At 44.3% G+C, this 23,667-nt stretch overlaps 1 protein-coding gene and 2 pseudogenes across 3 annotated transcripts in view; 2 read left to right on the top strand and 1 right to left on the bottom strand.

The window, feature by feature from the left end:
- Positions 1 to 23,667, top strand: part of LOC311529434 (olfactory receptor 5V1-like) — a 504,463-nt pseudogene that overhangs the window by 242,968 nt on the left and 237,828 nt on the right. The window lies entirely within an intron of this gene.
- Positions 1 to 23,667, top strand: part of LOC311529399 (olfactory receptor 10A7-like) — a 329,327-nt pseudogene that overhangs the window by 203,421 nt on the left and 102,239 nt on the right. The gene's annotated exons all lie outside the window — the stretch shown is intronic.
- On the bottom strand, positions 14,645 to 15,586 carry LOC311529846 (olfactory receptor 6C75-like; the record flags this gene model as incomplete). Its single annotated transcript, XM_084646107.1, has 1 exon — positions 14,645 to 15,586. The coding sequence occupies one exon, from the start codon at positions 15,584 to 15,586 to the stop codon at positions 14,645 to 14,647; it is 942 nt and encodes a 313-aa protein (XP_084502233.1).

Raw genomic sequence — 23,667 nt, 5'->3', positions numbered from 1 at the left:
TGCCTGAGAGGCAGTCGCTAGTTTAATGGAATAATTCTTCTGTCGATCTGCATCTACACCAGGGGTTAGGTTGATCCCACTACAGCACTCAGTGCATAACATTTTTCATAGCCCTGAAAGACATAGCTAAGGCCATCTAACTTCTAAGTAGTAGTAGTGTAGACCCAGCCTATGCACCCTACCAGGTGATTCGTTGTTGGACACTTCCACACCCCTGGAGTTCGGTGTTAAAAAGTGGGTTTGCCCCAGGTGGCAAGGCCGTTGTGCAAGGGGGATTGTGGAAGGGTGTCTCACCAGCATGCAACCCCCTTATGGCTGTGTGCCTTGTTGCAGGGTGCTTTCCTCAGCTGCCTCCACCAGACACTATTCAGGCCTGCTAGTGGTCCGTTCGTTCAGTGACTTGGCCCAGCAGCCAGGACACTTTCTGTCCCATCCCTTCTGGGGTAAAACAAAGAGTCCAGCAAAATACAAAAGAACATAAATTCTTCTGTCCTCCCTGGGCCCAGTCCTTGGCAAACTCTTCATCAACTCTCCCAGGCTCTGGAAAATTGTTTCCTGATCTACTACAGATTGCTTGTTCCCAGGGCTTTTTTTCTGGAGTTTGAGCTCCCCCAAGTCGCTGACCCTCAGGGCTGTTCCCTAGAATTCTTCTCCCAGGCATGCTTCAGGAGTCTCTTCACCCTTGCTGCCCTTCCCCCTCTCGGGCCAATACCAGGGTAAAAACTCCCTATGTAGCCTTTACTGCTCCTGGTCTCTCTGACAGAGCTCCCATCACAGGAGAGAATGCCAAGTACTATTCTCCCCCTCAGTCTCCTTACCTAGGAGAGACAATCAGGACTCCTAGCCACTCACTCTGTTCCTTTTTACTGCCCTGAAGTCCTTCCTTTATATTATCCAAAAAAGGGACAAAAGGGACAAAAAGGGCAAAAAGGAAGTAGAGGAAGAAGAACCTCTCAAATCTTTTTTATAAAAATATAATTTCATTAAAAAATGGAATTTTTAAAAAAAGTTTTTTATCTTTTTGGTGACAACTTTTTTTGTAAAATAAGTCATTTTTTACATTAATTTTTTTTTGTTAAAAAACTATTTTCTCTATTAATATGGTTGAATTCAACTTTGATGACCTTTGAGTAACTTAGGATACAGGAGCCAGAACTTTAAAGACATTTAGGCACCTACTGAGACTTTCAGGAGCACCTAGGTGCCTAACTCCCATTTGTTGCAATGGGACCATAGATTCTCTCCATTTCATTTTATCCTAAATTAATTGGCTCACAGTGTCTGCATTCTCGTGCACAGCACAAATTTACTTAACCTTTTTCTCAGGGCCTCTTTTTCCTCCCAGTTTCTCAGGCGGTAAATGAGAGGATTGAGCAAGGGAGTCAGGACCATGTTGAAGACCGAGCCCACTTTGTTCAGGTCCCCCAGGGTATCATTGTTGGGTAAGACATACACAATCGTCAGGGTCCCATAGAAAGCTGCAACCACCATGAGGTGAGAGGAGCAGATAGAAAAGGACTTCTCCTTCCCCGTAGCAGACGAGAGTCTCAGGATGGTGCCTATAATAGCAACAGACAACATAACAATTAACAGAATTGGGGGGAAAGTGAAAATCGAGCCAAATATGAAAGCTGTAAGTGCCATCAGAAGATGTCAGTTCTGGAGAGCTTTAACACAGGGCTGAGATCACAGAAGAAATGGTCCATTTCATTGGGGCCACAAAAAGTTAATTGTGATACGAACAATGCTATTATGGTAAGAGCCAGAAATGCACTTATCCAAGAGCCAGCTGCAAGCAGGAGACCGAACCCTATTCATAAGGGTTACATAGTGCAGGAGTTTACACATTGCTAAATAATGATCATACGACATTGCTGCTAGATTCTTTAGCTCCAGAGAACCAAAGAAATACATTTGTACAATGCAGCCGTCAAAAGAAATAGTTCTGTCCCAAGTCAGGAGACTGGCCAGTATCCTGAGCAGGGTGGGCTAGGTGTAGCAAGTCTCCAAGCAGGACAATTTTCTAAGGAAGAAATACATGGGGGTGTGAAGTTGTTAATCACCCACAACCAGAGCAACAATGAGGATGTTCCTGGCCATCATCACAAAGTCGCTAATGAAAACAGCAGGAAGAGAAGAATCTGCAGTTCAGGGAGATTTCCGAATCCCACGAGAATGAATTTTGTGATGGTGGCTTGATTTCCCCACTCAGTGTTTTCCACTGATTGCATCTAAAGGAGAGAAGAAAATCAATTAAATTTGTAACTAACATCTTCCATTTAATTCCAAAGATATTGAGATTCCCCTCTCTCCGCAATTTAGCTGCCCAGCAGTTGGGTCTAGCTTCTACTTTATCTAGCTTCTACTTCCAGCCTCTGGATGGAGTTAGACCTCTGTCTGCAAGATTGAAGAGCCCATTATTAAATATTTTCCCCCAAGTAGATACTTATAAACTGTAATCAAGTAACCCATTCACCGTCTCTTTGTGAAGATAAATAGATTGAGCTCCTTGAACCTTTCACTATAAGACATGTTTTCTAATCCTTTAATCATTCTTGTGGGTCTTCTCTGAACCCTTTCTACTTTATCAAGATTCTTCTTGAATTGTGGACATCAAACCTGGACACTATATTCCAGCAGTGGTTACACCAGGGCCAAATACAGAGCTAAAATAACCTCTCCTTTCTGACTTGACATTCCCCTGTTCATGCATCCCAGCATCACATTCGCTCCTGGGATGCATAAATAGCCCCACCCTCACTGTTCGATATGCATTTCTCCCTGACTGTACCATTGGTCATCTTATGACATAAATTCTGAAATTTGACATATCCCCAACGGTGGCCAGATCTAGTTGTTTCAGATGAAGCAACAAAAGACTCTAATTTACACCAGGTGTGCCAGAGGAAAATGAGCCCGATTCACTCCAGTGAAGTTACTCCTGATTTACACCATGTGAGTGAGAAGAGATTCAGCTCCATTCCCTCTAATAAGGAGTCAGTAAAAAATAAGGCACAGGCTCCAGAGGGATTACACACAGTTTTTACTGCACATGCGTTTCCTTCAGTTTAAGTCAATGAAACCGATCTCTGTCATGAATTTTCATAAGAAAAGGTGCGTGAGGTAATATCTGTTATTGGACTGACTTCTTCTTCAGCTCTGTGTAAACTAGAAAGCTGGTTTCTCTCGCCAAAAAAGTTGGTCCAATACGAGATATCACCTCACCCACCTTGTCCCTCTAATACCCTGGGACCAGCACGGCTACAACAACACTACATACATTAATTTTCATAACAGTTACAGCTGTTGCATTTGAAGGATACATTAAAGACTATGCGATGCTCAGATACTATGGTGATTTTTTTTAACAGTGCACAGTTGCACAGATGGGGGGAGGGCTGGCAGGCTCAGCTTCCTGTGAAGCATCAGGGATTGGCTACAACTAGAGATGGGACATGGAATGGGATGAGACAGAGCTATGAGGTGGTTCGGATAATCGTCTTTCTAGATGGCTGGCTGGTGGGTCTTGCTCATGTGTGCAGGGTCTTCAAATCACCAGATTTGGGATGGGGAAGAAATTTTTCCCCTAGTTCCTATTGGGCAGGGACCTTGAGGGTTTTCACCATCCTCTGCAGCGTGGGGCTCCTGCTGGGATCACCTGGGCATACCTCAGCTAATCCATTCCATGCCATTGCAGGGACCTTGGTCACTGGTGGAACTTCACTCTCTCTGTTTCTGCCTGGGTTCAAACAGTTTAGTCTCCTGCAGCCTGAAAGGCTTTAGTCTTCCCAGTTTATATGGGTCAGCACCAAGCTTTGCCCAGGGATTCATGTCTACCCAGTTATTAAAATCAATACCACTCCTCTCAAGTCTGTGGAGAAGTTTTGCTACGTAGGACATATCCTGTCAGCCACAGTGCCATGAATGTCAATGGGGCCATAGCCCCACAAGCTTAAATTTATTACTGTGAAAAATTCCATCAGTTTTGTTCTTTGGAGCAGGACGCATGTTTTTGTTCGCATCTGTACAGCGCCTAGAACAATGGGGTCCTGGTCCATGACCGGGGAGCTATTATAAGAAAAATTCAACTAATAAATGATAAAAATATAATATCTGTGTCACTGAGGTGCTTTTGAAAATTGTACCCGAACACTGGGTATGTCTACACTACGAAATTAGGTCAAATTTATAGAAGTCGTTTTTTTAGAAATCGGTTTTATATATTTGAGTGTGTGTGTCCCCACAGAAAATGCTCTAAGTGCATTAACTCGGCGGAGCGCTTCCACAGTACCGAGGCAAGCGTCGACTTCCGGAGCATTGCACTGTGAGTAGCTATCCCACAGTTCCCGCAGTCTCCGCTGCCCATTGGAATTCTGGGTTGAGATCCCAATGCCTGATGGGGCTAAAACATTGTCACGGGTGGTTCTGGGTACATATCGTCAGGCCCCCGTTCCCTCCCTCCCCCCGTGAAAGCAAGGGCAGACAATCATTTCGCGCCTTTTTTCCTGAGTTACCTGTGCAGACGCCATACCACGGCAAGCATGGAGCCTGCTCAGGTAACCGTCACCCTATGTCTCCTGGGTGCTGGCAGACGCGGTACGGCTTTGCTACACAGTAGCAGCAACCCATTGCCTTCTGGCAGCAGACGGTGCAATACGACTGGTAGTCGTCCTCGTTGTGTCCGAGGTGCTCCTGGCCACGTTGGCTGGGAGCGCCTGGGCAGACATGGGTGCAGGGACTAAATTTGGAGTGACTTCACCAGGTCATTCTCTTTAGTCCTGCAGTCCTATTGAACCGTCTTATGGTGAGCGGGCAGGCGATACGGACTGCTAGCAGTCGTACTGTACCATCTTATGCCAGGCAGGCAAGAGATGAGGATTGCTAGCAGTCGTATTGTACCATCTTATGCCAGGCAGCCATGAGATGTGGATGGCATGCAGTCCTTCTGCACCGTCTGCTGCCAGCCAAAGATGTAAAAGATAGATGGAGTGGGTCAGAACAAGAAATAGACCAGATTTGTTTTGTACTCATTTGCCTCCTCCCCTGTCTAGATCACACTGCAGTCACTCACAGAGAAGGTGCAGCGAGGTAAATCTAGCCATGTATCAATCAGAGGCCAGGCTAACCTCCTTGTTCCAATAACAACGATAACTTAGGTGCACCATTTCTTATTGGAACCCTCCGTGCAGTCCTGCCTGAAATACTCCTTGATGTACAGGCACACCCTTTGTTGATTTTAGCTCCCTGAAGCCAACCCTGTAAGCCGTGTCGTCAGTCGCCCCTCCCTCCGTCAGAGCAACGGCAGACAATCATTCCGCGCCTTTTTTCTGTGCGGACGCCATACCAAGGCAAGCATGGAGGCCGCTCAGCTCATTTTGGCAATTAGGAGCACATTAAACACCACACGCATTATCCAGCAGTATATGCAGCACCAGAACATGGGAACGCGATACCGGGCGAGGAGGCGACGTCAGCGCGGTCCCGTGAGTGATCAGGACATGGACACAGATTTCTCTGAAAGCATGGGCCCTGACAATGCATGCATCATGGTGCTAATGGGGCAGGTTCATGCTGTGGAACGCTGATTCTGGGCTCGGGAAACAAGCACAGACTGGTGGGACCGCATAGTGTTGCAGGTCTGGGACGATTCCCAGTGGCTGCGAAACTTTCGCATGCGTAAGGGCACTTTCATGGAACTTTGTGACTTGCTTTCCCCTGCCCTGAAGCGCATGAATACCAGGATGAGAGCAGCCCTCACAGTTGAGAAGCGAGTGGCGATAGCCCTGTGGAAGCTTGCAACGCCAGACAGCTACCGGTCAGTTGGGAATCAATTTGGAGTGGGCAAATCTACTGTGGGGGCTGCTGTTATGCAAGTAGCTCACGCAATCAAAGATCTGCTGATATCAAGGGTAGTGACCCTGGGAAATGTGCAGGTCATAGTGGATGGCTTTGCTGCAATGGGATTCCCTAACTGTGGTGGGGCTATAGACGGAACCCATATCCCTATCTTGGCACCGGAGCACCAAGCCGCCGAGTACATAAACCGCAAGGGGTACTTTTCGATAGTGCTGCAAGCTCTGGTGGATCACAAGGGACGTTTCACCAACATCAACGTGGGATGGCCGGGAAAGGTCCATGATGCTCGCATCTTCAGGAACTCTGGTCTGTTTCAAAAGCTGCAGGAAGGGACTTTATTCCCAGACCAGAAAATAACTGTTGGGGATGTTGAAATGCCTATATGTATCCTTGGGGACCCAGCCTACCCCTTAATGCCATGTCTCATGAAGCCGTACACAGGCAGCCTGGACAGTGGTCAGGAGCTGTTCAGCTACAGGCTGAGCAAGTGCAGAATGGTGGTAGAATGTGCATTTGGACGTTTAAAGGCGCGCTGGCGCAGTTTACTGACTCGCTTAGACCTCAGCGAAACCAATATTCCCACTGTTATTACTGCTTGCTGTGTGCTCCACAATATCTGTGAGAGTAAGGGGGAGACGTTTATGGCGGGGTGGGAGGCTGAGGCAAATCGCCTAGCTGCTGGTTACGCGCAGCCAGACACCAGGGCGGTTAGAAGAGCACAGGAGGGCGCGGTACGCATCAGAGAAGCTTTGAAAACCAGTTTCATGACTGGCCAGGCTACGGTGTGAAAGTTCTGTTTGTTTCTCCTTGATGAAACCCCCCGCCCCTTGGTTCACTCTACTTCCCTGTAAGCTAACCACCCTCCCCTCCTCCCTATAATCACCGCTTGCAGAGGCAATAAAGTCATTGCTGCTTCACAGTCATGCATTCGTTATTCATTCATCACACAAATAGGGAGATGACTACCAAGGTATCCCAGGAGGGGTGGTGGAGGAGGGAAGGAAAATGCCACACAGCACTTTAAGCACAGCACTTTAAAAGTTTACAACTTTAAAATTTATTGAATGACAGCCTTCTTTTTTTTGGGCAATCCTCTGTGATGGAGTGGCTGGTTGGCCGGTGCCCCGCCCCTCCCCTGCGTGCTTGGGCGTCTGGGTGTGGAGGCTATGGAACTTGGGGAGGAGGGCGGTTGGTTACAGAGGGGCAGCAGTGGCAGTCTGTGCTCCAGCTGCCTTTGCTGCAGCTCAACCATACACTGGAGCATACTGGTTTGGTCCTGCAGCAGCCTCAGCATTGAATCCTGCCTCCTCTCATCACGCTGCCACCACATTTGAGCTTCAGCCCTGTCTTCAGCCCGCCACTTACTCTCTTCAGCCCGCCACTTACTCTCTTCAGCCCTCCACCTCTCCTCCCGGTCATTTTGTGCTTTCCTGCACTCTGACATTATTTGCCTCCACGCATTCGTCTGTGCTCTGTCAGTGTGGGAGGACAGCATGAGCTCGGAGAACATTTCATCGCGAGTGCGTTTTTTTTTCTTTCTAAGCTTCACTAGCCTCTGGGAAGGAGAAGATCCTGTGATCATTGAAACACATGCAGCTGGTGGAGAAAAAAAAAGGGACAGACAGCGGTATTTAAAAAGACACATTTTATAAAACAGTGGCTACACTCTTTCAGGGTAAACCTTGCTGTTAACATTACATACATAGCACATGTGCTTTCGTTACAAGGTCGCATTTTGCCTCCTCCCACCGCGTGACTACCCCCTCAACCTTCCCCCCTCCCTGTGGCTAACAGCGGGGAACATTTCTGTTTAGCCACAGGCAAACAGCCCAGCAGGAATGGGCTCCTCTGAGTGTCCCCTGAAGAAAAGCACTCTATTTCAACCAGGTGACCATGAATTATATCTCACTCTCCTGAGGATAACACAGAGAGATAAAGAACAGATTTTGGTTGAATGCCAGCAAACATACACTGCAATGCTTTGTTCTACAGTGATTCCCGAGTACGTGTTACTGGCCTGGAGTGGTAAAGTGTCCTACCATGAAGGACGAAATAAGGCTGCCCTCCCCAGAAACCTTTTGCAAAGGCTTTAGGACTACATCTAGGAGAACCGCAAATGCCAGGGCAAAGTAATCCTTTCACATGCTTGCTTTTAAACCATGTATAGCATTTTAAAAGGTACACTCACCAGAGGTCCCTTCTCTGCCTGCTGGGTCCAGGAGGCAGCCTTGGGTGGGTTTGGGGGGTACTGGCTCCAGGTCTAGGGTGAGAAACAGTTCCTGGCTGTCGGGAAAACCGGTTTCTCCGCTTGCTTGCTGTGAGCTATCATCTTCTTCGTCCCCAAAACCTGCTTCCGTATTGCCTCCATCTCCATTGAAGGAGTCAAACAACACGGCTGGGGTAGTGGTGGCTGAACCCCCTAAAATGGCATGCAGCTCATCATAGAAGCGGCATGTTTGGGGCTCTGACCCAGATCGGCTGTTCGCCTCTCTGGTTTTCTGGTAGGCTTGCCTCAGCTCCTTCAGTTTCACGCGGCACTGCTTCGGGTCCCTGTTATGGCCTCTGTCCTTCATGCCCTGGGAGATTTTCACAAAGGTTTTGGCATTTCGAAAACTGGAACAGAGTTCTGATAGCACGGATTCCTCTCCCCAAACAGCGATCAGATCCCGTACCTCCCGTTCGGTCCATGCTGGAGCTCTTTTGCGATTCTGGGACTCCATCATGGTCACCTGTGCTGATGAGCTCTACATGGTCACCTGCAGCTTGCCACACTGGCCAAACAGGAAATGAGATTCAAAAGTTTGCGGTTCTTTTCCTGTCTACCTGGCCAGTGCATCTGAGTTGAGAGTGCTGTCCAGAGCGGTCAGAATGGAGCACTCTGGGATAGCTCCCGGAGGCCAATACCATCGAATTGTGTCCACAGTACCCCAAATTCGAGCTGGCAACGTCGATTTAAGCGCTAATCCACTTGTCAGGGGTGGAGTAAGGAAATAGATTTTAAGAGCCCTTTAAGTCGAAATAAAGGGCTTCACTGTGTGGACGGGTGCAGGTTTAAATTGATTTAACGCTGCTAAATTCGACCTAAAGTCCTAGTGTAGACCAGGGCACTGATCAAACACAGGGACTTAAGTCTTTTCAGATACAAGGGTGCGGAATACAAATTCATAGGAAATAGATTGAAAACAGAGATGGGAGAGGAATAAAGAAGTCACTGAATGAGAAGGAGAGACTGAGGGCTCATCTACACACACAAATTGTACCACACCCATATTGTTAAAAGTGTAACATCCCCCTAGTGCAGATGCTATGGTACCAATATGATACCAATCAGGGGCAATAAGCTATACCAGTATACGATACCAGTATAAGACAGGCTCCTTTTCTTGATTTACCTGGTGCTAACTGCAACATTTAACCCTGTTATTTACAGCCCGAGGAACAGGGAGATAAAATGTGCTCTCAGGAAATCAACAGGAAGGGAAAGGTTCCCTCAGGCAAAATCTATGGTATGATATTGTTGTGTGCTGTGCTTGGGAAACTCTGGGAGTGGGGAAATTGTGCAGCTCCATCCTTGTCTTAAATAGGTAATATTCATGTCTAAACCGCCTCTCAGACAGGTGCAAATCATGCGGCTCTCCACTGAAGGATTATTTCTCCTTACGTTCACGGTCATGTAAATGTATAATATGTCGGTGAGACCATCACTGGAATTTTGTTCCCAGTCCTGGTGGCCCTACATTAAAAACCATGTTGAATAACTGGAATGGTTTCAGAGAAAGGTTAGAAGACTGATTCATGGTCTAGGAAACTGTCTCATGGCAGAGACTGAAGGAGCTATCTGTATTTTGCTTATTGAAGTGAAGGGTAAGTAATAACTTAATTACAGACTGGAAATAAGGCATAATTTTTAAGAGAGAGACTAATTAATCATGAAAACAATTTCCCAAAGGTTGTGGTGGATTCTCCATCATTGGCAAGTTTTAAAACAAGATTGGATTGGGTTTTTTTTAAGTTTTGCTCTAGTTCAAAAGGAATTATTTTGGGGGAAATTCTCTGGCCTGTTCTCTATAGGAGATTAGACCAGATGAGCAGAATGGTCCCTTCTGGCCTTAGAATCCGTGTATTATCTAACGGGTGGGGTATCTCTCTGAAAAGTATCCTTATGTTCAGCTGAACTTGCTGGGTTATACTGAGGAGCCGCCAGCTGAGATTCTACGGATGGGATTGCCCTAAAGTCCCCACTGGCCTTAAAATGTTTGATTCTATGAAAAATTCACTCAAGTCAATAGTACAGATTCCCCTCTAATTTAAACCAATGTAAAACAAAAGCCATTCAGCAGAGGTAAAAATTCAAGCTCATGTTAACCTCATCTAGGTTAGAAGTGCCAAGCATTTTTATCACTTATGTATATCATGGGATTGCTGAAGTTTTGATGTATCTTAAAATGTCATTCAGTGGGATCGTAAACTCATTTCTTATGGAATAGTAATTTTCTGTGAAATTTTTAGCATACCTGTGTGTGCTATAAAATAATAAATAATGCTACTCAGAATAAAATAACTCTTTAAAACCTTAATTGTTCTTGCAATCTGGAGATACTCTGTGAATACACATAACATAATGTTTACCCATAAAGCCACCTTGGATTTTAAAGGGACCTATGGGAGTTAGAAGCCCAATTCTGAGAGATTTTCCATGGCAATTGGGCATCTAATTCCCTTTGGTTTCTTTGAACATCTCAGACATAAAGAATCATGAATTTCTGAATGTCTTCTTAAAGAAAATGGCATGGTTATTAATGAGTATGACTGAATGTTTAACTGGTACCATTCTTTTTATTAATTAGCTGGTTAGTGACTGCATATACTTGAATTCTCATAACTACTCTACAGATAGACACTCCTATCCAGTCTAAGGGTATATAGTGATGAACAAACTAATCTTGAGGAACAGGTCAGACTCCACCAAAAGTCATCAACGCTCCACCAATTGGCTTCACAGAGGTCCTAGGCCTGGAGCCGGAGCCATGGTTTTGACCTGTGTCCACTAGAAAATGGACCAAAGCTACCAAATTGCCATCCCTTTTTACCAGCATTTAGACAGTAGCAAAATCACCTGGATTCATATCAGTGAAAAGCCCAGCTGACTGTTCTGAGCGCCTTGCAACATCCAGGGAATTTGGGATTTAAATAACTGAGGTATAAACACAACACAAGAATTCCTCGCTGGACTCTAAACTGTGTCTTCACTAATATATCCCACTGGTGATGGAGGGTTTGCAGTTAGGACCTTTGGGTATTAATTTACAGCAACATAGATTGTGTCATGTCCTCTGAAATATTGCTAGTAAGTTGCAATGATTTTTCAATACTATGGGCCAAGTTGTTCCCTGGTGTAACTCCTCTCATTTCACTGTGGCTACACCAGGGTGTATCTGAACCCGGGGTTTATCACTGAGATACTGGGCCAGGTTCTGATAATGGATACACGACTGGAGTAAGGGGAAATCGTTTGTAATTACACAAGTGTAACTGAAATGAGAATCTGGGCCATTGTACAAAAAGTTCATAGAATCATAGAATATCAGGGTTGGAAGGGACCCCAGAAGGTCATCTAGTCCAACCCCCTGCTCGAAGCAGGACCAATTCCCAGTTAAATCATCCCAGCCAGGGCTTTGTCAAGCCTGACCTTAAAAACCTCTAAGGAAGGAGATTCTACCACCTCCCTAGGTAACGCATTCCAGTGTTTCACCACCCTCTTAGTGAAAAAGTTTTTCCTAATATCCAATCTAAACCTTCCCCACTGCAACTTGAGACCATTACTCCTTGTTCTGTCATCTGCTACCATTGAGAACAGTCTAGAGCCATCCTCTTTGGAACCCCCTTTCAGGTAGTTGAAAGCAGCTATCAAATCCCCCCTCATTCTTCTCTTCTGCAGGCTAAACAATCCCAGCTCCCTCAGCCTCTCCTCATAACGCATGTGTTCCAGTCCCCTAATCATTTTTGTTGCCCTTCGCTGGACTCTCTCCAATTTATCCACATCCTTCTTGAAGTGTGGGGCCCAAAACTGGACACAGTACTCCAGATGAGGCCTCACCAATGTCGAATAGAGGGGAACGATCACGTCCCTCGATCTGCTCGCTATGCCCCTACTTATACATCCCAACATGCCATTGGCCTTCTTTGCAACAAGGGCACACTGCTGATTCATATCCAGCTTCTCGTCCACTGTCACCCCTAGGTCCTTTTCCGCAGAACTGCTGCCTAGCCATTCGGTCCCTAGTCTGTAGCAGTGCATTGGGTTCTTCCGTCCTAAGTGCAGGACCCTGCACTTATCCTTATTGAACCTCATCAGATTTCTTTTGGCCCAATCCTCCAATTTGTCTAGGTCTTTCTGTATCCTATCCCTCCCCTCCAGCGTATCTACCACTCCTCCCAGTTTAGTATCATCCGCAAATTTGCTGAGAGTGCAATCCACACCATCCTCCAGATCATTTATGAAGATATTGAACAAAACCGGACCCAGGACCGACCCTTGGGGTACTCCACTTGATACTGGCTGCCAACTAGATATGGAGCCATTGATCACTACCCGTTGAGCCCGACAATCTAGCCAGCTTTCTACCCACCTTGTAGTGCATTCATCCAGCCCATACTTCCTTAACTTGCTGACAAGAATACTGTGGGAGACCGTGTCAAAAGTTCTCCTGCATCTCAAACTAATATGTGATTAAAATACTATTTTCAAAAGGAGAACACAGAAGCATTGCTACCCGTTATGCTTCCATTGTAACCAATCTGAGATGCCCATGGTCAAGAGGCACAGTTACTACGCAGACTGTAAAAACACACACACACAGAGAGCTGGGGAGCTTTAATAGTATTTATTTGCCTAAAGATGCAGATAGGAATGAGTGAAATTTTCAAAAGCAGCAGGGGGCAAGATACAAAATATGGACTTTGGCTCTTAACTACTGTAGGTGCCTAAATCACAGAATCAGGCCCAAGAGGGTTCTCTAAACCTCCACTCAACTGCTCCCAAACACTGTAGGCACCTAAACTCAACCAGCATCCTACTGTTTGCAGTCAAATTCCCGAGGGTGCCTAGGTTTCTGCCTCTGGGCATGCACACGGCAGCCTCAGACCAGACATCTGGATACATACATCCCAGAGTTCCCCCACCTAACTCACCCAAGGGGTCCCAGTTGGTAGGTGAGCTCATGCAAAAAGTTGGGGTGGAAGTCGGGACTCCCTTGTCACTTTTAGCCCAGTGGTGAGGGTACTCAGCTGGGATGTCAGCGATCCCTGTTCAAGTTCCTCCTCTGTTGGAGAGAGAAGAAGGGGGATGTGAACACGGCTCTGCTACTTCTCAGGTGAGCCCCTCACCACTAGTCACTGGGATATTGCAGTGTGTGGAGTGCCCTCTATCACTCTGGTTGAAGCTGCTCTATGCTGGATAACTAATATTCCTAACTTCAGATATAACAATGACACATACGTAATAATTAGATAATCAGAATCAGTAAGTAATAGCCTTTCCAATGATATCTCACAAGACCCATATTGCCTAAAACATGTCTTAGTTACTCCAAATTCATATTATAACAATATCTCCATGAAGAATATGGGGTGTAGTGTCACACACCCCATAAGGCCCTGCATCAGGGGACAGCAGGAGGGTGGGTTGGGTGGTCAGGAGAGCAATGGGAATCTAACCAGTTAGAAGGAGAGATGGAGAATGACGATATTTTTTGGTAAAAGAACAGGGCCCAAAAATTTGGAGGAAGAACGAAAATATCAGGGAGACTCAGTGCGATTTTATTTTTTAATTCATTTTTTTGGTCAAATTTTGGTGGTAAATATTTTTATGTGTATAGCATATTTCTGTCTGGGCTGAGGGAAGATTGTGTGACAATATCTAGGCTGAAATTAGCAAAGTTGCCTAGTGATTTTCAGTGCTCGTTTCCTATTCATAGTAATTCATCCCTTTCTTTTTTATTTGCGTTGGGGAGGGAAATCGGGTCTCATGAGCTATGAAAATTTTGGCCATACATCTTATGTTTGCATTTCATATATCTGTATTGATATCCATATTTATATCACTATTGATATAGATATTTTAATGTTGCCTTGACCCTGCAAAGATGTATGAACAGGCGGGAAATTTCACATGGCAGGACACGGAGACTCCCAGCCCTCCCCAGACTTTCATTTTTTGTTTACCCAGCTACAGATCTGCATAGAATACTGCCCAATCAAAGTTCTCCACTCACTGTGGAGGCAATATTTTTCACCTACTGTTCAGAGGCATAAATGAAAATGAAGGGTCCTAAAAAGTGGAGAATGACTTTCATTGGCTTCAGTGGGAGTGGAAGAGACCCAGAACCACCCAAAAGATGCTAAGCTCCTTGCAGAATTTGGACATAGTGTTCATGTATGGATGAATGAGCCAGAGTGCTTTACTGAAACGTGAGTTTGGAAAAAAAGCCCAATTTTTATAAAGAATGTTTCTTACAGTATGAAGTTTTGTATGAAAAAATGTCTATTAAATGTATGAAAGATGAATGCTCAAAAAGTAGCAGAGTAACAGGAAAAGAAAGAAAGAAAGAAAGAAAGAAAGAAAGAAAGAAAGAAAGAAAGAAAGAAAGAAAGAAAGAAAGAAAGAAAGAAAGAAAGAAAGAAAGAAAGAGGTAACCCTGCTATCAAGGACTCAAGTAAGAAACTATATCACCTCATCTCTATTTACTATATGCTAAAATTGATACTTTTACATTCTATGCCTGTTTCACTAAGATACTAGTTTAAGAATAGCTTTTCTTAGGGACTCTTTGACCTCCTTGTTTCTCAGGCTATAGATGACAGGGTTGATCATAGGAGTCAGGACTGTGTAGAAGACAGAGAATATTTTTTGTAGGACCTTGGGAGTGTTGGCTGTTGGAATTACATAGACAGTTAATACGGTCACATACAAAATTGCAAGCACAATGAGGTGAGAGGAACAGGTGGAAAATGCCTTTTGTCTCCTGATGCCAGAAGGGATTCTCAGGATGGTGGTGATGATACAAATGTAGGATGTCAGAGTCAGAAGAAAGGGCACAAATGTCCCTATGACAGCGATAATAAATGTCAACAGTTCCAGAGTCTGGGTGTCAACACAAGACAGCTTTATCATAGGTGAAAAATCGCAAAAGAAATGGTCAATTTCTTTGGAATCACAGAACGTTAATTGGAAGAAGAAAATATTTACTATGGTGCAGAGCAGTAAGCTACTTATCCAGGACCCTGCCACAAGCTGCCAACAAACCCTGCCATTCATCAGAGCAGCATAACGGAGTGGATTGCATATCGCTAAATACCTATCATAAGACATTGCCGTGAGCAGCAGATTTTCTGTACTTGTCAGGATACCAAGGAAATATAATTGCACAATGCAGCCCTTAACAGAAATGGTTCTGTCCCCAGTCAGGAGACTGGCCAGCAGCCTGGGCAGGATGGTGGAGGTGGAGCAGATCTCCAGGCAGGACAAGTTCCCCAGTAAAAAGTACATGGGGATGTGAAGTTGCTGATCAGCCACAACTAGTGCAACGAAGAGGATGTTTCCGGAGACGGTCACAATGTAGATCACTAGAAACACGAGGAAGAGAAGGGTCTGCAGTTCAGGGACATTCCCAAAACCTAAGAGGATGAATTCCACAATGGGTGTTTGATTTCTTACTTCTGCTTTCTCCATAATATGTACCTAGAAACAGAAGACCATTAAATATTGATCGAGTGCACGCAGTCAGGTTGTGCTGTCGGTTACACTGGCAGAAACCTGGAGTAGGTAACCTCGTAACACTGCATGTCTCCACTGGAAAGTGAAGTTGTCAAAAAACAGAGGGAAGACTCATATTCTTCAGAGGTTCAGCTTCCAATATAGCTGAAATAAGAGCATGGAACCCTACTGAATTAGGGAAACCTCCCATCTAACTCCCTTGGCTCTCTTCAACTTTAAATACTTTTAGGCTGGGATTTTGAAATATCTTTATCATAGCAGTCTCACATCAAGAAATCTAGAAGACATAACAAAAGATCAATAGATTGGAAATGAAAGATATTTAGAGTTCAACCATGGGTACGTCTCCCCAGCAGCTGGGAAGTGTAATTCCCACCTTGGGTAGACATACATGCACAAGCTTTGATCAAGCTAGCAGGATAAAACAAGCAGTGAGAACATGGCAGCACATGCAGCCCTTTGGGATGGCTACCTGTGTACGTAGCTGGGATCTCAGATGGGATTGGGCTCGGGCAGCTAGGCTGTGCTGCCAAGGCTACACTGCTATTTTCAGCTCAATAGCTCAATCAAAGATTGTGTGTGTAGGTCTACCAGAGCAGGGAATTACACTGCCTAGATGCAGTGTAGACATTCCCCATAAGACAGATACTGAAACACTAAGGAGGCTGTGGTCTGTATGAAGGTCTATCCAGCTGTTCTCTATCCCAGCAGATGCAAATTTTAATTTGCACCAGTTGATAGATGCAGCTGAGAAACAGACAAAGACACAAACAAACCCTAAACACAGACTGTGGGCCATTTCCTGATCTCAGTTACACCAGGGTAAATTGCATCCGCTTCATGTGGATTTACACAAGTGCAACTGAGATCGGAATCCAACCCCATATAAAGAAATGTAAGTGAGGTAAAAATGAAAACTCATTAAGAGAGAAATAAGAGAGTCATTTTTATCCAGAAGGAAGAATGTGCCTGGAGAAAAATGAAAAATGGGAGAAAAAAGGAAGAGATACATAGACAGAATGAGACAAAAATACAGAGAGAGAAAGAGAGAGATTGTTTCTTTCTCCAAATTTTATTAACAATAAAATACAGATCTGTTGAAAGAGAAGTAGCAGATCCTTGCTGTTAAAGAAAAGGTATCAGAGCCAATAAGTCTGAAATCTCTTCTTTGCTTTTCCTCTACACGCTTCTTGATATATCCTGCCATCTGATCTCTTCATCCACTGACTTATGTTGCACCCATATGAACTATGCCTACATCAGGAGTGGCAATGGTACATTGACACTAGTGCAACATAAATGTCTGACAGAAAAATGGAAATCCAGAAAAACACACACACACACAGAGAAGACAGACAATGTTTTTGTTTCATAATTTGACGAGCAATAAAATGTACACACAAGGAGTCAATAAATTCGATAAAGTCATGGAGGATAGGTCCATCAATGGCTGTTCGTCAGGATGGGCAGGGATGGTGTCCCTAGCCTTTGTTTGCCAGAAGCTGGGAATGGGTGACAGGGAATGGGTCACTTGTTCATTCCCTCTGGGACACCTGGCACTGGCCACTGTTGGAAGACAGAATACTGGGCTAGATGGACCTTTGCTCTGACCCAGTAAGGCCGTTCTTATGTTTTTACTTTCTAAATCTGAGAGCCATTCATTTATCTTTCCTGGGCATGTTTTGCTTTAACCCTTCTACTTTTATTTACATTCCCCCTGGATTGAACAAGCAATCCTATTCTTTCTGACACGCTAGATGCCTGAGCAGGTATTTTTCTTTTCTAAATCAGGTACCTGAGCAGGTATTTTTCTTTTCTAAATTATTTCATTTTAACTGTGCTGCTTTATCTGTCACACGGATACTCTATTGCCAGCTGCCCCTAACCATAACCCTTCCTGCAGATTTTCTGAGATAAGTTTATAGTCTTTGCACTACATTTTCCAATATCTTCTACCCTTGATAGTCTTCCGTTATCTCAGCAAACTGAGTTTGGGTTACTACTTGGATGTCTGGATCCTACAGTGCTCCTTGGTGTATTTTGTTGTTATTCCCTGTCACAGAAATTGTGGTCTCCCCGGTTGGTAATTTTGCCTTCATGTGAGATGATGTAATCTTCCTTGATAGTTCTGCTAGTGGGAATTTGAAATTATTGCATAGAGAAAAGATAAAGTGTTCCCTCTAAGCTGCATGGCTGTGCAACTGAGCAGGAGTGAATCAAGTGACATGCACTGATTAGCAGAGCCGCGCAGGGTGGCGTGTGTTCGGGTACCCTTCCCCCCACTGCTCTGCAGCTGCATTGCTCCTGCTCTCTGCCTTGGGGCCCCTTGCAAGCGGCTCCCGGGACCCTGCTGCTTGCTGTGCAGAGCACAGGGGACAGGAGGGGCACTGATGTCAGGGTGTCCCCTCCCCTATTCCCCCCTGCCCACATACCCCATCTCCGCAGAGCAGGAGCTGGGGACAGGGCTCAGGAGCAGAGAGCTTCTGAAAGCTGCTTCGGTCTCAGCTTTCTGGTGGGAGTGCCTTAAAAAGACAAAGCACAGTCTCTCCTACGCGTCCCCAGCAGCTGGCATACTCACACTCTGTCCCTGTGTCTCTCTCTCACAAAGACACACACACACTGTCTCTAAGCTTTCATGAGCTACAGCTCACTTCAAGCTTATGCTCAAATAAATGTGTTAGTCTCTAAGGTGCCACAAGTCCTCCTTTTCTTTTTGCAGATACAGACTAACACGGCTGCTACTCTGAACACTCTCTCTGTGTCTCTCACACACACACACACATTCTGTCTCTGACACACGCACTCTCTCTCTCTCTCTCACACACACGCAGGCTTTGTGTCTCTCACACATACACACACTGTCTCTTTCACACTCACCTCCCAACACATACTTGTGTTGTTGTTGTTATTTCCTGCAATGCACATGTATTCTCTGAAATTTCATTCTTTCCAAGTGCTGTTATTGCAGTTTTTGACTGGTCTATGCATTACATAATTTTATTTCTCTCTTATGCTTAAATTTAATTCTTTGACTAGTTAGTATTAAAATGCCTAACCTGTCCTGGATGGAGTAATTATCCCTATGGTAAGTTTTCAAAAATATATATTATAGCTACGTTTTTTTTTTTTTTTACTGGTGTCACACATCACCTCTATATTGGTGAGCATAACAAAATTCACTCTGCACATGGATAGAAAAAATTAAAGGGAACATTGATGTGAAGGAATATGCTGTGTATGTGGGATGGGAAAGGTGGAGATGGATTGCTCTACTGTAAAACATGAATATAGTCTGTGATAGTTTATTTTGAGCGTGGGCAGGGGAGACATGGATCCTAGCCCATGTCAGACATGAAGAAAATATCTGTTGCCTTTGCCCTGTAAGGGGCCTGGCACAAAACCCCTTGTCTCAATGACTGAGAGTCTTTCCCTTAACTACAAAGGACTTTGGATCTGGCTCATGATTATAATATGAGATGCAAGATGTTGGCGCATGTGAGCCATAGTGAGATAAAGAATGGCTTGGCCCCTATTTTGTATCTACTAACAGGGTGACAACTCATACAGTAGGCGTCTGGTCAGTGATGGGAAGTTGACTCGGGGGGAAGTATTGATCTGATGACGTGAACAAACCAATCCAACAGATACCATTCTCTCTTTAATTATATTGCAACCAATACAATGTTGTTTAGTGTTGCTGAATTGTATAGTAAATGGCTTCACTCACTTTGGTTTATTATAAAATATAGTCAAGAGACTAAATAACCAGTAATAACATGGTACAGGAAAAAGGGAATGGGTGACAGGGGATGGATCACTTGATGATTACCTCTTCCGTTCGTTCCCTCTGAAGCACCTGGCATTGGCCACTGTCAGAAGACAGGATACTGGGCTAAATGGACCTTTGGTCTGACCCAGTCTGGCCGTTCTCATGTTCTAAATCTGAGAGCCATCCATTACTCTTGCTTAGGCATGTTTTGCCATTACCCATTTTTGTTGGCTTCCCCACGGGGTGCTACTTGGAACTGTGGTTCCACTGAGCCCACCCAGTCCGGCTCCCTCTGACACTGTGCTGCTGTGGCAATTTGCAGACCCGCTCCCAGTCCTACACTTCGTCCAGCATTTACACAGTTAGGGACACACCCAGCTCATTTTCATGCAGGCTCTCTGACCAGCCACTGCATGAACCAACAATAGAGAAGCCACAAAAGCTCCAGCCTAGGACCACAGAGCTGTACCACCCTGGCCTGGTCAAAACACCGACCAGTAGGAATTTGTTACCCAGTTTGCCTCTCCCTCAATGTGGAGAGGAATATGCATACTTGTGCTAACCAACCTGAGATTTTTCCCAAGATATTTCACTTAAAGACACGCTGGTTTATGTTAAACAACAAACAAGTTTAACTACAAAACACAGATTTTGAGTGACAATAAGGGATAGGAAACAGATCAAAGCAGATTACCAGCAAACAAACAAAAACACAAACTAAGCATAACACACCGGTTAGATTGACTATGAATGAGCAGTTGCTCACCCTGACTGATGATACCGGCGGTCTTGCAGATTCTCAAGGCACAGGCTGCATTTGCTTTGCAGTTAGGGTTTCTCAGGTCTCATACACAGGCTAAAATCCCTTTAGCCTGCTTCAAGCACTTCCCCAGTTCAGAGTGTGTTCCTTAGGTCTTTCCAGGAGTCTTCTTGTGTGAGGAGTGAAGAAGAACCGTTGATATCGCTCCCTGCCTTTTATAGCCTTAGCATAGGGCGGCAACCCTTTCTTTCAAAACTTGGTGCCTGGACCAGTGTGTGAAAAAATAAAGACACCCCAAGATGGAGTCCAGAGTCATGTGGTCTGGTCACCTGCCCTTATAGAATCATAGCAACCATTACTTACAGGCTCTCTGGAGTGTTCTCAGGAAGGCTCACCAGGTGGGGGATAAGCTTCTCCTAAGGCCTATTGTTTTCCCTAATGACTCATTATCCTGAATAAGCCCTTCCCAACCAGATATGTAGACTGAAAGCATCTTGCCTAGTGGGAGTTACCAAGGTGTAACTACATTTGAAATACAGATACATAGTCCATATTCATAACTTCAGATACAAAAATGATACATGCCTAGAAATAGAATAATCATATTAATCAAATCACAACATTTCCAATGACACCTTACATGACCCATCTTGCACAAAATGCATCATAATTATGTTATAATCGTAACATAATAATATCGCTATGAAGAATATAGTGTGCAGTGTCACCGCATCACACTTCATTTACTTTCCCCCTGGATTGAACATGCAGTCACACTGTTTCTGACATGGTGGATGCCTGAGTCGGCATTTCTCTTTTCTAAATCAAATTAGTTCATTTTAACTGTGCTAATTTACCTTTCACACTGATGATCTATTGCACCTTAACCCTAACCCTTTCTTCAGATTTCCTGAGATAAGTTTACAGTTTTTGCACTACATTTTCCAGTCTTATCTACTATTGATATTGTTACATTATCTCAGTAAACTGAGCTTTGGGTTCCTATCTGGGTGTCTGGGTCCTACAGCTCTTCTTGGTATAGTTTGTTGATATTCCCTTTCAGAGAAATTGTGGTCTCTCCTGGTTGATCATTTCTCCTTCATATGAGATGATGTAATCTCCCTTGATAGTTCTGCTGGTGGGAATTTGAAGTTATTGTATACAGGAAAGTTAATATTTATTTTCAGAAAGGAAAAACAACAGTACAAGGACAGTCTTATTACTAAATTCAAAGGGGAAGTTATGGAAAACAACTGATACCACAGGGAAAATAACAGTGATAGGAGAACTGTTGAACCAAAGACAAAGCAACAGAAAAAAGGGAAAAAGAAAAGGAGTACTTGTGGCACCTTAAAGACTAACCAATTTATTTGAGCATGAGCTTTCGTGAGCTACAGCTCACTTCATCGGATGCATACCGTGGAAACTGCAGCAGACTTTATATATACACAGAGAATATGAAACAATACCTCCTCCCACCCCACTGTCCTGCTGGTAATAGCTTATCTAAAGTGATCATCAGGTAGGCCATTTCCAGCACAAATCCAGGTTTTCTCACCCTCCACCCCCCCACACAAATTCACTCTCCTGCTGGTGATAGCCCATCCAAAGTGACGACTCTTAAGGAAATTAATGCAGACAGAACTTCTGATCTCAATGGAAATCTCTGTTCTTCTGATGTATTAGATGAGTAGATCTGCTAGAATAATAGCAAAAAAGGAACCAATGTCAATTCTATTTTATAGTAACAAGAACATGAAATGCTCCCAAGTTAAAAAATTCTTGGATAAAGCTCCCAGGTCAGTCTGATCTCTGGACCTGGAACTCCAAATGCAGGCCTAGAAGACCCTAAACTTGCCACATGAAAAAAGTTCAAATCGCCTTCTTGACATTGGCTGTGATTTTTTTAGAAATCTAAGGGAGTTAGGCACCCAACTGCCTTTGAATATCAAAGGGAGTTCATCAGCTAAGCTTTCTATGCTCCTTTGAAAATCCCCACTTAGACGCTTGATGACCTAATTTTCACTCATCCTTCTGGTCTTTGCTGAAAGAGCGAGGGGTTCCTTCTCCCACAGTGTGAGGGAATATGCTGTGTATGTGGGAAGGGAAAGGTGGAGGTGGATTGTTGTATTGTAAAACGTGAATGTAATCTGCGTGTGTTTATTTTGAGAGTGGACAGGGGAGACAAGAATCCTAGTCCATATCTGACATGCAGAAAATTGTTTCCCTAGTCCCGTACAGGTCCTGATACAAAACTCCTTGTAGTCAGTGACTGAGAATCTTTCCCTTACCTACAAAGATTTTGGCTCTGGCTCATCATTCTAAGATGCAAGATTCTGTAGCATGTGAACTATAATGAGATTGTCAGGGTTCGCTCCCCACTCTGAACTCTAGGGTACAGACATGGGGACCCACAAGAAAGACTCCCTAAGCTTACTTCTACCAGCTTAGGTTAAAAACTCCCCAAGGCACAAGTTCTCCCTTGTACCTTGGATTAGGTAACGCTGCCACCACGAAGTAATTTAGACAAACTCAGGGAAAGGACCACTTGGAGTTCTTACTCCCTCCTAATATCCCCCCAAGACCCGCACACACACACACCCTTTCCTGGGGAGGCTTGAGAATAAACAAGATGAGCATAGACCAACCTTGCAGTTTTTTAGGACACACAAAAAAACCCAATCAGATTTTAAACGAAACAGAACTTTATTAGAAAGAAAAACGGTAAAAGAAGCACCTCTGTAAAATTAGAATGGAAGATAATTTTAAGGGCAATCAGATTCAAAAACACAGAGGATTTCCCTCTGGGCCAAACTTTAAAGTTACAAAAAGAAAACCAGGAATACACCTTCCTCTCAGCACAGAGAAAATCACAAGCCAAAACAAAAATAAGACAACACATTCCCTTGTGAGTACATACTAATTATAATGGAGCTGCATTTCTTGCTTCCTTGATCTGTGTCTGGCAAGCACACAGAACACACAGACCAAAACCTCCCCACCTCCCCCCCCAGATTTGAAAGTATCTTGTCCCCTTATTGGTCCTTTTGGTCAGGTGCCAGCCAGGTTACCTGAGCTTCTTAACCCTTTACAGATAAAAGGATTTTGTGCCTCTGGCCAGGAGGGATTTTATAGTACTGTATACAGGAAGGTTGTTACCCTTCCATTTATATTTATGACATGCCCCCCCAAATCACAGATAGTGTTGGACAGACAGTTCCACACTGGTTGTGATTTCTTCCTGGAGCTCTAGGAGAAAACAGAGTTAATAAGACACATGTACCTTTAGATATACTACTGACTATATAAAAACTAACAGTATTTTCCACATTTCAGGGATGATTTTAACCAGTTGATTCTGGGAACATTTCATGGGAAAGTGCATCAGCCACTTTGTTAGAAGCTCCTGAGATGTGTTGTATTTCAAAATCAAAATCTTGGAGAGCTAAACTCCACCAAAGAAGTTTTTTGTTATTGTCCTTGACAGTGTGAAGCCACTTCAGCACA

This window comes from Lepidochelys olivacea (assembly GCF_965140295.1).
Source record: "Lepidochelys olivacea isolate rLepOli2 genome assembly, chromosome: 13".
NCBI classification, from domain to species: domain Eukaryota; kingdom Metazoa; phylum Chordata; order Testudines; family Cheloniidae; genus Lepidochelys; species Lepidochelys olivacea.
The sequence above is the reverse complement of the archived record's forward strand: the minus strand, read 5'-3'. Positions and strand labels throughout refer to the sequence as shown.